This window comes from Balaenoptera physalus, assembly GCF_965194825.1.
Source record: "Balaenoptera physalus genome assembly, chromosome: X".
Lineage (NCBI taxonomy): Eukaryota > Metazoa > Chordata > Mammalia > Artiodactyla > Balaenopteridae > Balaenoptera > Balaenoptera physalus.
The window spans coordinates 44,552,787-44,570,147 of NC_138903.1; the positions used below are offsets into that span (position 1 = coordinate 44,552,787).

The window sequence follows — 17,361 nt, forward strand, 5'->3', positions numbered from 1 at the left end:
TTAGCTTGCTGTCTCTGGAGGTATCTTAATATCTATATATCTATGTCTATATCTATCTATCTATCTATGACTGTTTTGTTATTTATTATAAATTCAACAGTTATTAAGTGCCTACTATATATGAAGAGCTTTAAAATAGAATCTTTGTTATAGAGAATATATTCTTCTTTAACACAAGAGAAACGTTCTCATGCTCCTCCTATTAATAACTAGATAACTGTTAACCTTACTGGTTTCCAAAAACACACTATATTCCTAGGCTTACAAATAAAGACTTGGGTAATAAGAGAAAAGCTACTTGCATTCTATCCGAGGACAACACATGAACAATATCCCCTCTCCTTTCAAGACCATTCAGAGGATTTTTCTCAACAAAGAGAAAACAGCCAAAGGTGAGGATAGAAAAGTTATTGAAAAAAATTACTCAGGATTGACACTTTCAAAGAAAATGTTCCTGTAAAAAAATTACACATTCTCTTCTTTCTCCCTTCTTGCTCAATACTTCAACTTTGAAATCAATAATTTTTCTCTGCCTATTTCCCCAAACATTACTTGTCCATGTTCATCTCTCTTCCATTATCTGATTCTATTGATTTTGTTCATTGCTTTCAATTAGTGTGTATGTGGTGGGGGGGAGCAACAAACTTTTTCCACCCTGCTTACTTTTCATGGTAAAACATACATACTTTGGTCCTTTAAGTTCTCATCCTTCTCTAATCACTGTCTTGAGGATAACCAACACTTCAAACTCAAAATTTCCAAAACTGTACTCATGATCTTCCTCTGGAAACTACCTAAGCCTGCTCTTGCTCCTGTCTTTTTTATAATTTTAACAACTCCAGGCTAGAAAGTTTAGAGTCACCTTCCATTCTTCTCTTTCCCCACCATCCACTCTTAATCAATTACAAACCAAATCCCAACAGCATCTCTTCTATCCACTTTTTCCCATACTGATTGCATTAGGTCCTCAATATATCTTGCCTAGATTGATGCCCCTTTCTCTAGAGTCTTCCTGGCTAACCCATCCTATATATTGACAGTTTTCTTAAATCTAAACCTAGTCATGTTACTCTCAATCAAAAACCTTCCATGATTCTCCACTGCTTATGGAATAAAACACGTGTTCCTTCACCTGGCATTCAAGGCCCTCTGCAATTTACCTCCCAACTAAGTTTTCTAGCCTTTCTTCCTGATGCACTAAATGTTCCAAATGTCTTTGTGGGATTCTCAGAGCATTGCCCTTTCTACTTCTTCCATGTCTGTGCTTAAGATAGTCCCTCTGCCTCCTGTCTCTTTTCCCATGTTTACTTACCAAAGTCCTACTTAAACTTCAGACACAGTTCAGATCTCACCTCCCTCAAATAACCTTCCAAGACTGAGTGGGTTCCTATATCTACTTAGCACAGTTCTTTGTCACTAGTACGCCCTAAAAGTGGTTTGTTGAATTGAACTCACATGAGAGCATGTAAACTTTAGGGAACTCATTGCCTTGTGGGAGTGAAACGGACTGAAAATAGGTTAAATAGGAGAGCTGGGCAAGAGCTTGGCGCCACAGTGAGCAGCCAGAGCCTCCTCCTTCATATGCTTCAATGTCCAACTAAATCTCTATTTATCTGTGTGTGTGTGTGTGTGCGCGCATGTGCACTTGCACCTACCTACCAGGCTGTTCAGCTATTGGAGTATGTATACTTGGGTATGTTCCTGGGAGCGAATGTACCACTGTGTACCTGTGGATGCATGTCTGCCCATGACTGTGCCCCTATAAATTCCTGGTTCAAATCCTTGTCACAGTTTTCTGTTTTAAAATGATGGTCACACCTAGCAGAGTGGCACGGGAAGCATGCTGGGCCCATAAAATGATGCCCAAGGTAAATGTGATATGAAATAAAATAGGATATTTTGGAAATCAGTTCTGAGCATATGGTTTATAGGCTTCTAGGGAGTTACAAAGGGAGCCATTGTATTTAAATGTAAGGAATTAGTATCAGGATCAGCCCATAAGGCACATCAGGAAAAGGCACCATTTGCTAAAGATATTTTAGTTCCATTTGTCAGAAAATTGTCATAATACAGTTGACTCTTGAACAACATGGGTTTGACTGTGCGGGTCCACTTACATGTGGAATTTTTTCAATAGTAAATACTACAGTACTACACGATTTGTGGTTGGTTGAATCCACAGATGTGGAACCTTGGATATGGAGGAAGTGCATATAAGGAGGAAGCCCGGATATGGAGGGCCAACTATAAATTATATGAGGATTTTCGACTGCGTGGAAAGTTGGTGCCCTTAACCTCAGAGTTGTTCAGGGGTCAACTGATTTTGTTAGCATGAGGCACTTGACTGCCATCTGCAGGAAAACTGTTAGAATAAATATCTATCTATATCTATATCTATATCTATATCTATATCTATATCTATCTGTATGATGTCTACTTTGTGAAAGGTGTTCCCCTTAGTCATGGCAGCCTCACATAGTGTACAACCTGCACAACTTTATGTGGTGATCCTGCCCAGTAGCTATTCTAGAAAGGGTAGAAGTTTTCTACCTCCTTTAATGGAAAAGTTCCTTCTGATTGGAAACAAGATGGCCATTAGGGTTTCCTGCTGTCTAAGTAGAGACTCTGTATTCACTTTCTTGATCAGACCATTTTCAAGCTCAGGGTGCTCAGGCATTGGTGAAACAAATTAAGGCTTTTCCTGTAACTAGTAGAAAGCTATTTTGGATAAAACTTGGACTGCCAAGGGGACATCAAAGCTTAGTTGTTGCTTTTTATTCCTCACAAGAAAGGGAGAACCTCAGAATAGTCATATTGACACCTAGCTCCAAATTCAAGTGTCAGATACAGGAGAAATTTAACACCAAGGCAATGAGTCAGGAGCTTTTCAATTACGGTTAAAAGAATACCATAAATAGATTAAATTCTAATTAACAGTTAAGATTAGTGAAAAGACTACCAAGTGGTACCTAGTTATGTGTTTAACCCTGCTCTCTATATACTATAATTAAGTGTAATATTCTTTAGTGTTGCTATACTTGAGTGTTTTAATAAATTTGCATTTTGTTTTTTTAAAAGAACTGACTAGATAACTCATCATTCTCATTTTTGTCAAGATTAACTATGCATACAACCAAAGACTAGTAATTCAAGTCCACATGATCAATACACGGCTGCTACTAATGTGTAGGGTCCCTCCGTTTGAGTTAGAAAAAACTACAGCCCTCTGGGAGGATATGAGGAAGCCCTGCCTACTGGTAATGCACCTGACTTGTTAAGTCCATTTTTTGAGGGGTGAATATATTAAAACTTACCTACGTATCTAAAGATAGAAAGTGATGATAGCAAATATCATGGCATATATACAAATGATACTAAAATAAGCTAGCATTTGCATATTTCCTATTTTTGAAATATATGTTTAAAATCTAATTTCTCATTCAGCCTTTATGGCATTTTCATAAAGTAGTTCAGACACCATGTATTGAGTGGCAGGCAGTATGTTAGGCCCTAAGAGCTTTATCCTTATAGCCCTAATGGGATATTCAAGTTGATAATCTCAGTTTTTGAGGAGCAAATGAGAAGCAGAAGTTTGTACAGGGTGGTACGGGAGCCCAGAAGAAGGGCACCCAGCCCAGATGGGATACCAGTGAAGACTTGCTGGAGGAGACTGCGGAGCTGAGCTGAGTCAGCTGCACATTATTGGCTTAATTTAAGAGACACAAAAGCTAAGCCACGGAAAGATTAAGCAATTTACCCCACATTACACAGCTATGTAAAGTGGAATCAGGACTAGAATCAATGTGAAGTAACTCCCAATCCAAGAAAGAGTCCAAACTATTGAATGTCTGGCTACAAGGTACCATTTGGACTTATTTCAGAAATAAATTTTATTTGAAATAGAATTTTATTTGAGAAGGTTCCATACTCATATGCCTCACAGTTGCATACATGCATTAGAATATTAGAAAAATTCAGGCACACCAAAACAACCCAAACCTATGTTAATTAGGACAGCTAATTAACACCTATACCACAGTCCTGGCAACCTTTAGTTCTTCATTCTGTGGTTGCTGCAGCTTGCTACAGGAAGATGTATTGCATAAAAATGAGGCATTAGCTCAGACTTCCTCAGATACCAACTTTAAGAGGCCTGAGTCATTCAAATCATTCCCCAAAGTTTTTCTACCACCAAAGGCAGCAAACAAAAGTACTGCTAATTAAATGTGTAATTAGGGTTTATTACAACTAGCATATATTAAAGTCTCATTCACCACTGCTTTGAATTGGTTTTGTTCTGTTTTTATTTGTGCTTAATTGTCCTATTTTATATGTGTTTAATTTTGTAGGATACTTTATATCCTTTTTGGATGCGGGCAGAGTGCAAGTTCTAAGTAAATAATAACAATAGATTAAATTTATGTAGAATTGGCTCATTTATCCTGCATGTACATTTTATAGTACACTGGGGCCCCTTACAAAATCAGTGTGTATGGTACATTTATGCCCATTTTATAGGTGTTGGAACAATTTTGCTGTTTTGAATTATTACAGAAGCTTACAGTTATATATTAGCTTTTACTACATATTTTTAGTTATATCTACAATTTACTTGGTGTGGTGTCCTTGGTCAGGAACACAATCCCCAATAATAAAAATGTTCCTACAAGCAAAGACAGTGTACATTATGACAACCCACTTTATAAGATAGTTGTAATACATTCCTAGGGTGGGTGAGGAGGGAGGAACTCTCTAAAATGACATGTTTCCAGGACAGTATTATCTACTTTCTGGAATATTTTAGGCCAAATGTTAAACTCTGACTTGTTTCTTTTTACTATACAGTGTATTCCTACCTCACCAGCATCCTTGCTAAGAAGCCAGTAATAAACAGGGAGTACAAACTCACTTTCTTATTAGCTTAAAATAAAGAGCTGGGAAGGCATGTCAGTTACAAACCCAAACTAGCATAGAGGAGGACTAATGAAATACTTCTTGTAGGCTTTCATTTGATTTCATTGAGAAAAACATAAAAAGATTCTACTGCTAAAAAGGTTTTTAAAACACTGGACTAGCTGATCTCCAAAGGTCCCTTTCAGGACAGTCTGGAATTTGGTATACAAGGAAATTAAAAGTTTTGTAGTGTTTAATTATATGCCCCATCAGCCAACCCTCTGCTTCAGTCATTATTTTACTAATCAACAGCCCTCCAATGGTTATACCTCATCAATCAGATGATATACACAATTTTGCAGGTTGCCTTCAAAGTTTCAATAGGACTTTCCCCAATCTACTTTATTTCCCACAAGATTTCAATCTGTACTCTACAATTTTATCAAAGTCGCCTTTTTTCTAAGTCCATATACCTCACTCTCCTGTCTGTAGGCCCTGGCCTAACCTGCCCAAATCAAGCATAGCTGCACCTCTATCTGATGCTTTTCACTGTCACTGCTTAATTTAATTTAATTCCACTTTTCTCTGGGTTTGAGGAAGATATATTGTTCCCACTTACCTCAGACAACTTCATTCTTTCCCCTAAATTTCTTATGTCAACGTGAATTTGCTATCGGGTAATCCCTCATATCTGAATCTAGTCCATCCCCGAAAACGTTGGATAGTGAATTTCAGATAGTGGGCAACTTTATTCCATTCTTCTCAATTGAAAAAGTAATAATGCCTTCCCATTGCATCTTCCAAACCCCCAACCAGTTTCCTCAAATACCAGTAAAACACTCTAAAGTACTTATGTAACAGTCCTCCAAATATGTATCATATTGTAAAGCATTTAAAACACCAATGCTTAATTATTAACATTTAATGAACTCATTAGCAGATATGTGTAGTTCACAATGATGCTTATACTATACTGGATACAAACCAAAAAAAAAAAGCAGGCTTTCAAGCTGCCTGGGAATGTCTATCTTTGTTTTGCACCATTAGAAGGAAAGACTTTTTCTTCTTTTTTAAAAACTTTTAAAAGTTTAGTTCTGATGAGGGACGATGGAAAGACAAAATAAGGCTTTTCCAAGAACTTCTAGACAGAGGACTCACTAGTGAGAAGCAATATAATAGGAAAACCATGAAGAGAGCCACTGAGGGGGTGCTTTGATTCCATGTGAAACCACAGTGAAGCCAAAAACAAACAAAAATGCCCTGGAGGTCTTGTCACCAAGTTGAGTACATTAAAGCAAAGGAGACCACAGCAAACGCCAAAATTACCATTTTAATTAGTCTTAACAGTCAAGCCGATTAAAGTGAGGGAGAAAGTGACAACAATATCCAAATTATGGGTAAGAGAAAAGTTATGTTCTACTCAAGCCTGGCAGGAGGGAAATTGTCACAGTAAGCATTAATTGAGGTTAGTGAGAAGGGCACAAACTTGTTAATTTTCTGAAATCAGTAATCTTGTTTTGTAGCCTCATTTACTTTCCTCTCTGCTGTTTATGCTTAGCTGTTTTAGTGAAGCTACATCACATTTTCCTTTTATACTGCAAGGGAGATGTACAGTGATGTAAGTAAACCATGAAATAATATGTTAAAGGTAGATAATAGATGCAAATGACACTTATTAAGGGAAAGTTAACAATCAAGGTAATTCTAAAATGGGATGCAGAGATTACTGTTAGAGTTGAGGTCTGGAGGATGGTGTTGTCATGCTGGAGCCACTTCAGGAGAATGGGGACTCAATTGACAAAGCCTGGGCTTAATGAAAATTTTCCTGGTTTCAAGTATCTGTACTCACAGCCAAGGAGATTAACAAATTTTACTCAGCAGGTACCTTTCATTTCCTGCCTCAAGCTGCAAAATCCCAGAAGGGATATTAGCTGTAGGAGAAAGCAAATGAATGAATATTCAGGATTCTGGATGTTCTTACTTGAGCCCTGCAAGCAGTGCTTCCAGCCCTCTCCTACTCCTGTAGGCAGGGGCCAGGCTCAGTCCCCATGCCCATCACCTCTCCTTTCAGAAGAACTCACAAAGCTCTGGGTGGGAGCATCATGCCTATCTCTCAGAATCCCACAGTATCACATGCCTCGCCCTGTGCTGCTGGGAGGGAAACAAAGCAATGGGAATCCCTGCTCTCAGGGGCCAATATCTCTTTTATAGGCTCTTTAAAAGCAAAAGGCTTAAACAGCAAATGCCTGTAATGTTTTGGAAGATGAAAATCTCTAAGTGTTGCAGACAAGGCTGAAGATTCTGATCTTAAAAGTGCATTACATTCGCCTTTTAAATTACTGATTCAACCCTGGTTGGATTGTATACAGTTTATTAACTCTCTCAATTTTCTACCACATTTGGTTAATGAAAGCTGGATGAACTGAATAGTCTATCTCCTAATAATTGTTGTTAATGTCCTCACACATACGTATTTCCCTTCTGGGTAGGAGGCACCCAGAAGAGCATGATGCTGTGACTTTGTGTTAAAGAGACAAAACCATCAGTACATCTTTGCATATGGCTAAAAGTGACCCAATAGAGTCTCAGAAATTTAGATCTTCCTTTGGGGAATTTAACAGTAGGAAGAAGGTGGATTTTGTTCCAGGTCTCCTTCTCCAAACACAAGTCACAAAAGCTAGCTGGACAAATGAAATCTAGATGACCAAGAAAGTGCTGTTAGTAAACGTGAGCTCAGTCAGCTATTTATATATGAGACATTTGTTTGTGTAGATACAACAATTGTGTCTACATAAAATGTATACTCTCATTGCTCTACACGGCAAATACATCCCTGAACAGTTATGTTTCAAGCACATGTTTATCAAGCAGATCATACAGGTAGATACGCTTTAAGCTAAAATTAATTAGTGTTTCCTAAATATAATGTAGAACAATGTACGTAATCTAATAATTAAGTGGGAGAGGTGACTGGGACGGGGGAAGCCTGAGACATAATTGCACATTCCCTAAAGTCTTACTATTGTAGACTATAGGCATATATTCAGAGAAAATAAATGGAAAAAATATTAACAGTAATTATCCCTTGAATGGTGGGTGCTACATAATTTTTATTTACTTTTTGGAAGCATTCATGATTTTCCACATTCTCTGAAATTAGCATATATTCCATTATTTTATTACATTACATTTTTGTTTAAGAAGAGGTATGCTGAGAGAATTGACTGAGTGAATACCTTGGTAAAGCACATCTGGTAAAACAAATAATCACTCCCTGTACATCTGTTTTGGTAATTGGGTCCCTCATTTACCATTGCTGCTTAAAGGAAATCTCATCTATGTGATTTTGCCCACCGTGGATTCCTCAGTGCTAAGCATGTAGGACATAGAGCAGGTACTCAATTTAATTTTTAAAATATTTTAACCATTTTAAAAATTGAAGTATAGTTAGTTTACAATGTTGTGTTAGTTTCAGGTGTACAGCAAAGTGATTCAGTTATATATTATATATATATATATATATATATATACACATATCTATTCTTTTCAGATTATTTTTCATTATAGGTTATTACAAGATATTGAATATAGTTCCCTGTGCTATACAGTAGGCCCTTCAATTTAATTTTTAAATAAGTAAATGAATTTAAAAATTTGGAAAACATTGAGTCTTATTCTCTGCTTATAAATCTGACTTGCAAATTGTATGTATTTGTGAGTCAAGCCCTTTATCACTCTATGAGAACAGACATTTAAGTGAGCACATGATTAAACCACTGTCAGAACCCCATTATTGAATTGGCTAAGCTCCTTCTGTGCTAGGTAGGGGTGTGTGTCTAATTTGAAAATTAATAGTAAGTGTGTCATTGCTTTAAAGTTTATCATCAACTCTTGAGTTTCTACAGTATTAGAGCAGAACGATGATGCAGCTAATTCCCAAATCATTTCTGTTTGGTTTGGAAAAGAGGTATATGATTTATCCTCAGAAGCTTTGCCTTCTTAATTCTGTTTTCCATGGACAGGGTTTTCCTTTCCTGAGTGTACAGCCTGAATGACGGATTGGAAAGGTAACCAGAAATGGGCTGGGGGCAGAGGGAAGCCAGCCTGGGATTAAACATTGACTACCCTTCAGCCTCACGTGCTGAATTTAAGGTTCACTGGTACTGTTCTCGAATGATATTACCTTTTCTTTGTATAATACTTTCTAGTCTTTAGAGGGGGTGGGTGGAGAGGGTACTTTTTCTTAAAAGACAGGCCTTTTTTTTCTCTTTTTGGCTCTTTCTTTAAAAAAAAATTTTTAGGGGAATAAAGTTCAATGGTGTTGGTGAGATTATGGCCAACTTGCCTTAGGAGGGTTTCTCTCCTTTTCCTGTTAAATTTCTCTTTTTCTTTTTTTCCTTTTGGGTGTGGAGAGGAATAAGGTCTATTGATTTTAGTGAAGTTGAAGGTATCTCTTATGATGGAAGGATTTTTCTTTAAAAAACGTCTCTGGGGAAAAGGTTCATTGTTTTTGGTAGGGTTGAGGGAGCACCTGTCTTCAGGTTTGGAGGATTTTCATTGTTTAAAAACTAGGTTTTGTGGAGAGGAGCTATAAGGGCCACTGGCTTTAATGAGGTTGGGGAGCCCTTCTTAGGAGGATTTTTCTTTCCTTTTCTTAAAATAAATTATTTGGAAGAAATAAGATTGGGAACATCTCTCTTTGAAAGGATTTCTTTTCCTTTCCTTTTATTAAAAAATTAAATATTTGAAGGCTGGAAGACAGATAAGTCACCTGGGTTTGGGTGAGATTGGGTGCATCTCCCTTTGAAGAAGCTTTAGGAGATTTTGTGTTTTTTTCTCCTTTTTATGGGGGGTGGAATGCATTGATTAACAGGAATAACATTCATTATTTTCAATAACATTCATTATTTTCATTGGTTCATCTTCCCTGAGAATTTCTTCTTTTTAAAAATTATCCCTTAATTAATTTTCTTCTTCCTCCTCTTCCATCCCTCCCTCCCTTTCTATCCCTTTTTTTTCCTCCCTTCCTTTCTCTCCATTTCCTCCTCCTCTTCTCTCACCTCCCTCTTTCTTTCTCTATCTCGCTTTTTTTTTCTTGGAGAAAAAATGTTCAGGGACTTGGTGAGTTTGGGGGCTTCTTCATTCCCTAAAAAGGAGGTTTCTCTTTTAAAACATCATATTCATTTTCTTCCTTCTTTCCCCTCTAATTCTAAATGTATTTACTTGTTTTGAGAAAAGGGAGCTTTGTGGAGACTGGGGGCATCTCTCCTTACGAGGGCTTTCCTGGTTTTGTTTCTGTTTCTCTCCTACCTTTCCCTTCCAAGTTAAAATTTTCCTATATTAAAAATAAAGCTTTTGGGTTTGGATGAATTCAGGTCACCTCTCATTAGAGGGATTTCCTTTTATTTTTTTCTTCTTTTCTGCATTCGTCTTCGTTGTGTTTGAACAGAAAAGTTCATGTGTCTTTGCGAGGTTGGAGCACTTCTTTTTAAGAGGATTTTGTTTTCGTTTCATTGGTATTATTCCCTCTACCAATATACACATCTTTCCATCATTAATTTTCTTTTAAATCTTAAAGAAATTGTAAAATATTTCAATAAAGAAATTGAAATAATATTCATGTGCTTTGGTGAGGATGGGGCATCTCTCCTTGGGGGGATTTATTTCTTTTGTTCTTTTTTTTTTTCCTTTTATGGGAATTAAAAATTCAGGAGATTTGGTAAGATCAAGGACCCTATCCTTTAATATATCATTCTTTTTGTTAAGTTAAAATGTTTGTGTGTATCTGGGTGGAGGGATTAGTAAGTTTCATCGATTTTGATGATTTTGAAAGTATCTGCTCTTGAAGAGATTTCCTTTTTTGTTCGTTTTTCTCAAAAGAAAAAAAATTGGGGGTGAATAAAAATTATTTTTCTTGGTGAGGTTGGAGGCCCTTAAGAGGATCCCCTCTTTTAAAATTTCTTTTTTTCCTTATTTATTCAGTTGTTTTGTTTGCTTATTTGTGGGAAGGTAGTAGGTTCATTATCATATAGTTGGATGAACGATCTTTACTTATTTTTTTAATTGAGATATAATTTGCATAACAAACTTCACCACTTTACAGCATACAAGTCAGTGGCTTTTAGTGTATTCACAAGTCGTGCAAACATCACCACTGTCTAATTTCAGAACATTTTTATCATCCCCCAAAGAAACCCTGTACCCTTTAGCTATCACCCACACTTCCCCTCCCCCCTTCCTTCACCTCCTGGCAACCACTAATCTACTTTCTGTCTCTAAGGATTTGCCTATTTTGGACATTTCGTATAATTGGAAGAAATAACTGTAGGGAGCTTTGGTGAGATTGGTGAACATTTGGAAGACTTATTTTTGCCCCCATAATTTTTGTGAGAGATTGGGCATGGGCCATGAGGTGCAAATAAAGTTTATAAATTTCAAGAAAATTTTAGGGTTAAAAATACTGTTTACCTTGAGATGATTTCTCATCCTTTTCATTAAAAATTTTTCTCTTGGGGATATGTTTCATGGGCTTTGGAAAGGGCAAGGAGCTCCTCCCTTTAGAATTTCTTTTTTTTTTTTTCTTAAAATAATTTTCAGGGGAGGTATAAATTTCATTATCTGGGGTCACTGTCCCTTTCTTTTTTTAAAAATTTGTAAATTTGTTTTTCTATTTTGAGAATAAGGTTTATTTGCTTTGGTGAGGGTGGGGGCGTCTCCCTTTAGGAATGGTTGCTTTCTTTTTTAAATGCTTTAAGTTTTTATTTTTCCACTGAGAGAATTACAGTCGGCGGGCTTTGGAAAGGTTGGGAACTGTATCCCTAGCAGAATTTCTATTTATTTTCTTTCCAGAAAAAAAAAAAAGGCCTTCTTTGGGAGTAATAGGTTCAGGGTCTTGTGCCTCTTCTTCTTCCTTCTCAGGCTCCTGTTCTATGATGGCCCCCTCTGGGAGTATCAGACAGGGAACAGCAATCACTGCTTTGGAAAAAAATCAAGGCTGATGGAATGTCAGCTTAAAGATTGTTCTTAGACAAATGAGGATCCTATGTGGCACAGAAAGCCATATGTTGGATATTTTTTAAAATCCATAATAGACAAATTAATAGTTATATCCTATTAGGTGTCAAGTTCTATTTTTGCTCTCTCCCACCCTGCTGCCTTCTTCAGGGGAATAAAAGAGTTAATAATGCAGAGGAAAGCATTCTGCAAACTGTAAAGTGCCATACTAGCAGTAGGAATTATATAATCCTTATTATAATGCCCCTGAATGCTTTCCTGGCCTCTATGGATTTTTCCCCTTTTCTTTGAAGCACTTTGGGTAACTGATGGCTCAGCCTTGCCTTTTGGGCTGCAGATCTGCAGAAGCCCCAGTTGGAGATTTTAGTAAACATAAAATAACTGTATTCTCAGAAAAGAAAGACCACTGGCCAAATATCTCATTATCGTTTCTAAAACATCCTGCAGCAAATGCTCAGGAGCTCTCAGAATATACCAAATAAATCAGATGATATCATCAAAACCTGGCAAGGAGGGGAGAAAGAACCTATGAGGAAAGAAAGTAATTTCATCCTGACCTTCAACAGGTTAAACATTAGAACTACAATCCTGAAGTTGTTTACAGTCACTGCAGATATTCTGTTCACTTAGGAAAAAAATTTATTACCCCTGAAACCAACAACATCATCATTAGTCTGCTGCTGCCGGGACTGCAGGGGATAAGGACACTTTCCAAATCATTTTTTTTAATTGTTAGTAATTTGCTTCTTAATTATGGTTCTAACATCCATTCTGAAAAGGGAGAGATTGACTGCATTTCCGAAGGGCTATATAGTCCAGGCTATTTAAATAAGCATTTACTTCTCACTCTGAAATGAGTGAGAATGCGTTTTTTAATTCATTCACAGCAGCAGTCTCTACGTCATTGTTGAAAATGGAATTGATAGGTTTCAAGCTTCAGCAAGTGTATTGAGCAAAAATAGGGAGGGCTGAATTGTATTAGGCACTGGGAAGGAGACACAGTATCTACCGTTGAGAAGCTCAGATGTAGGTAAGATATGAAGCATTCAGGCAAGTATTACCAGATGTCATATATGCAAATGCTTGCTACTTTGCAAGAAACTGTGTGCAAAAAATACCAGGAAACTGTTCTGTTATGGTTTAGGATGTAATAGTAATTGCTGTGTAGTCATTAGGAGTGAGGGATACACAGACCCCTCTCTAACCCAGAAATAAAAGCCATATAAGTGTATTTCATTAATCACCTGAATGGTGTGATTATAATTTCATAGCTGGTCAAAACCCAATGAATAAAAATATAAACTGTCTTTCTTCAACCACAGCTGAGTGCAGAGAAGCAAATATGGTCTACATGTAAGCCCCCCACCCCCAAAGAGAGTTATAGCATTGTTAAAGAACCAATTCACACGTCTTTACTTACACTTGTTGCCACCAGGTGGGAGACCGCGGCTCATTTCCTGGAAACTAAACCATTTCAGAAAGGAAGGAAATAGACAGGTTTGGTTCACAGACTGTTATCCAAGTAGGTATTCAGAAAGAAAACATGAGCCCCCTTTTCTCAGTCCCTATCCTCATGCTTGTCATAGATTTGCAACCAGCAGGTTCTGAAACCCCCAAAGAGAGCAGACCACACACTGGAAGATGTTGGGTTTTTTACTGCAGTATTGGTCGGCAAAGTTATCTGGGAGAAATCTGTAGTCACATTCAAACCCTTTGTTTTCCTCATTTTATCCTTTGACTTATCAGGCTAGTTTCATGCCACTGGTATTGACTGTGTCTTACCACGTAGGATTTCGTTGTACGATGAGAGCTATATTTAGTTTTGAGCTCTAAGATTCTGTGCGTGTGTGTACACACGCACACGCACACACACACACACACACACGTATGTCATTCCCCAAGCTTGCCTCAAGGAGGCAGTGTCTGAGAATAATGCAACCCTAGCTAAGATGGCAACCAGTTTGCCTTGAATGTTAAGATGCAAGTCAGCTGGCTATGGGTGCTATTCGCCTGAGGAGAATGCAGCAGAGAATGGTCCTATCACTGAAGATCAGATGTTCTCATCTGCATCAGAGAGCAATTGCATAGCAACACCTAAAGTGTTGGAGAAGGGTTCGCTCCCAGGAATTTTAGCATTTACCCAGATCTTTGCATCCTTCAAAACCCTCTAGGGTTCGTTTATATGGCCCTTTTGAAGCCCATTCTGCAAGATAAGTGACTGAACAAAAGACCAGCTCTACTTGGCAAAATGAAACTGGGGGGAGGTGGTCCTCGTCCCCTGCCAGGGCTGCCAAGTGCCCGTGGGTCAGTTGGCCAGCACGCCTGAATGGATACTATGTAGAGGAAGCTAACCTGCTTCCCCTTACCTTGATCCTCCTTATCTGTCTGGCAACAGAAATTTTCTTGTCAAGCTGGTGGGAGATGCTTTCCCACTGTCACAGGGCTCATCCCTGGAACTCCGGACCTCCAGTCAGTCTTCCAGAGGCCAAAGAGGCCATACATTTGCTGACTATCCTGGTAATTAAGCCCTCAGGTGTCAGTTTCTCAGTCACATTCGCGGAATTTCACTTAAGAAGGCCACAAGTCAGGTGGTCCTTATTGGTCTCCCTCTCACCAGCTTTATGCAAACTCTTCCAAAAAGACAAGAGCAAGCACCTGGTTAGGGTGACCTCCCAGGTCTAGCTGCCCCGCCTTTTCCCTTCTTGAGATCACTGGAGGGAAGGGCTGCTCTGCTGCAGGAAGGGTGTGTGTGTGTGTGTGTGTGTGTGTGTGTGTGTGTGTGTGTGTGTGTGTGTGTGTGTAGATCCACCCTCTGGTGAGAGCGGGGTTGTTGGATTAAAAAATATATATATATTAGTCTCCTACAGTTCTATTTTATTTCTTTTGAAACCTCTGCACTTTTTTTTCCCTGTGAAACTTTTCCCTTTAGCGTTCCTCTTTCTCAGTCGTTTATCATTTCAGTTATTTTGCAAATTCAAGCCTCCCTAGTCATAACTCAGGAAGCAACCAGCCCTTCCATTTCCATTTCGAGATGCCAACCTCTGCCCCCTTCCCCTACATTCTACAAGTGTACAGTCCAGAGCAGAAGGATTCCGAGCCGTGTCCCTATGCCCTGCTAAGCAGCAGGATGGACGGGCATCGTTGGGGTGATGTGCTGTTTCTGTGTTTTGTTTTGTTTTTCTCTGGGGGGAAGCTAAATGAAGGTGTATGTATGCATTATTATGATTTTCACAATCTTGTGGAAAAAAGTTTAGGAAAAACGAAGAGTTGGGGGGAGCACAGAGAAAGCAAGAAAGACTCCTTCTGAAGAGCAGACTGGGTTTCGAGGTTTCAAGGTCCAAGGCAAGGACCAAAAACCTTCTTCCTCCCCCCTCCCCCGTCGGCGGGTGCCCGAGGATTCTCCACTGGTCTTCTTCAGGCTAAGTGCAACATTTAAGAAGGCGTCTCTGAAGACTGGAAGAGATGAGGGTTCCCATTCATATGCTCTCAAATACCAACTCATTTTCGTGTATCTAAACTGGGACTCCTGTACCATTCCAACTGGCACCAGTGCGGGATGCCAGTTGACCATTTGTGACGCGGCCCATCACTGTATCACCGTGTTTGCACCTACCTGCCGGGAAATCCTGCAGACAGATGGAATGGTGGCTTCGACACACGCATGCTCTCCCCCTCCTCCCCTGCGAACCCTGCCCTTCCCCTGCAGTGCGCGTGGGCGCCGCCCAACCCCTCATCCCCACGCGGAGTACCAGCGCCCAGCAGCCAACAGAGGCTCCGGGCCCCTCCCTGGAGCGTTGCCAGTTGCGCCCCAGCTGAGGAACCCCCTCCCCAGTGGCAGGGAGGGGGCCAAGCAGACGGCTGCTGTTCCGCAGCTTGGGCCTTTGCGGCAGTGACCGTGGCTAAGAGGTGTATCCCCCCGCCCCCCCGCCCCCCACCCCCCGCCAATCCCGTCCCTGTGTACCTTGGGCCAGCCCCTAACACCTCTCTAGGTCTCTTGCGCTCCCTGGGCCGTCTTCCTCTTCTTTTTCAAGATATAGGCGCTCACCGCACTGTCACTTCTCCTCATGAGGAAAACTGCTCCGACTCCCAACCGGTGCTATCACCCCCGTTTCTAGCCCCAAACAGCCCACTCTCACTTCCACATGTTGCTTCCCGCCTCCCAACCGCTTCCCACTCCCCTGGGCTCCCCCATCCCCGCATCATCTTTCCCAGCATCTTTGCTAGTCAGTGGCAACCAAATGGGATGCTAAGGGTGCCCAGAGTCCCGCAAGCTGGAGAGCCATCCGGCCTCGCCTGGCTTCTTTCCCTCCCGCCCCAGGGGATCTTTTTCTTACCTTTATATTGGACAACGGTACTGGCACTAGCGTTCGCGGCGATGGCGAGGTCCTTAGACCCTTCTCTGGAGCGACCACCGGACACTGCAATAGATGTGGTGCTGGACTCGGCTCCGGACGGGACACTTGAGCCGGCTCAGGGCAGGACTCTGTGGCTGGTTCTGTGGCTGGTTCTGGGGCCGGCTCGGGGGCCGGTTCTACGGCTGGTACTGGGATCGGCTCAGGGGCCGGATCTGGGGCTGGTTCTGGGGCCGGCTCTGGGGCCGGTTCTGGGGCTGGTTCTGGGGCCGGCTCGGGGGCTGGTTCCGTGGCTGGTTCTGAGATCGGTTCTGTGTCTAGTTCTGTGGCTGGTTCTGGGGTGGGCTCTGGGACCGGTTCTATATCTGGTTCTGGGATCGGTTCTATGTCTAGTTCTGAGGCTGGTTCTGGGGTCGCCTCCGGACCGGGTTCTGGAGCAGGCTCTGGACAGAACTGCGGTGCCGGTTCCGGCGAAGGCTCGTGGAGCAGCTGAGGAGCTCGCGCCGGCGGCGACGGCGGCGGCGGCGGCGGCTTCGGCGGTGGCCACGGCGGCGGCGGCTCCGGAGACTCCGCGGGCTGCTCGCCAACCTGAGGCGGGGCAGTGCCCTGGGCCGCGGCAGCTCCGCGGTCCATGGCCGCACACCGCCTCAGGTCCGGGCAGCGGGCGACCCTGAATTCGGAGGGCTAAAGTACCCTCGGGCGCCCCGCCCACCCCAGTTTGACAACCCCTTCCAGGGTGCCAAACTTTCCCCCGCCCCGCTCCATGGCTGGCTCCGCTCTGAGGTCTAACCCGGGGGCGCTCGGCGTCTCCCAGGGCTGGAACACGCCCCTCGGTGAGCGCACACCTCTTCGTAAGCAGCCACGGGCCCGATGGGCGGGAAGCAGAGGGGCTTGCGAACGCGGACTGGACAGAGCGCTTGATGACCTCCTAGCGACGCGCGGGGGTTGGGGGGGGACAAAAAGGGGAGGGGGAGTGGGGAGGCGTTGGGGGGGGGGTGTTTGGAGCCCGGCCGCGTTTAACCCTTTAGTGACGCGAATGCAAAAAAAAAAAAAAAAAAGCTAGAGGCGAACTTGAGGGTCTTTGCAATCCCCCTAACCACTC

General features: G+C 41.3%; 1 protein-coding gene across 3 annotated transcripts in view; it reads right to left on the bottom strand.

The window, feature by feature from the left end:
* Positions 1 to 17,057, bottom strand: part of DGKK (diacylglycerol kinase kappa) — a 171,299-nt gene extending 154,242 nt beyond the window's left edge. For all 3 annotated transcript variants that reach the window (XM_082445122.1, XM_082445121.1, XM_082445123.1), the window contains exon 1: positions 16,242 to 17,057. In XM_082445122.1, the coding sequence (XP_082301248.1) occupies positions 16,242 to 16,892 (651 nt within the window). In that variant the 5' untranslated portion in view covers positions 16,893 to 17,057. The remainder of the gene's footprint in view (positions 1 to 16,241) is intronic.
* Positions 17,058 to 17,361: the final 304 nt, after the last annotated feature.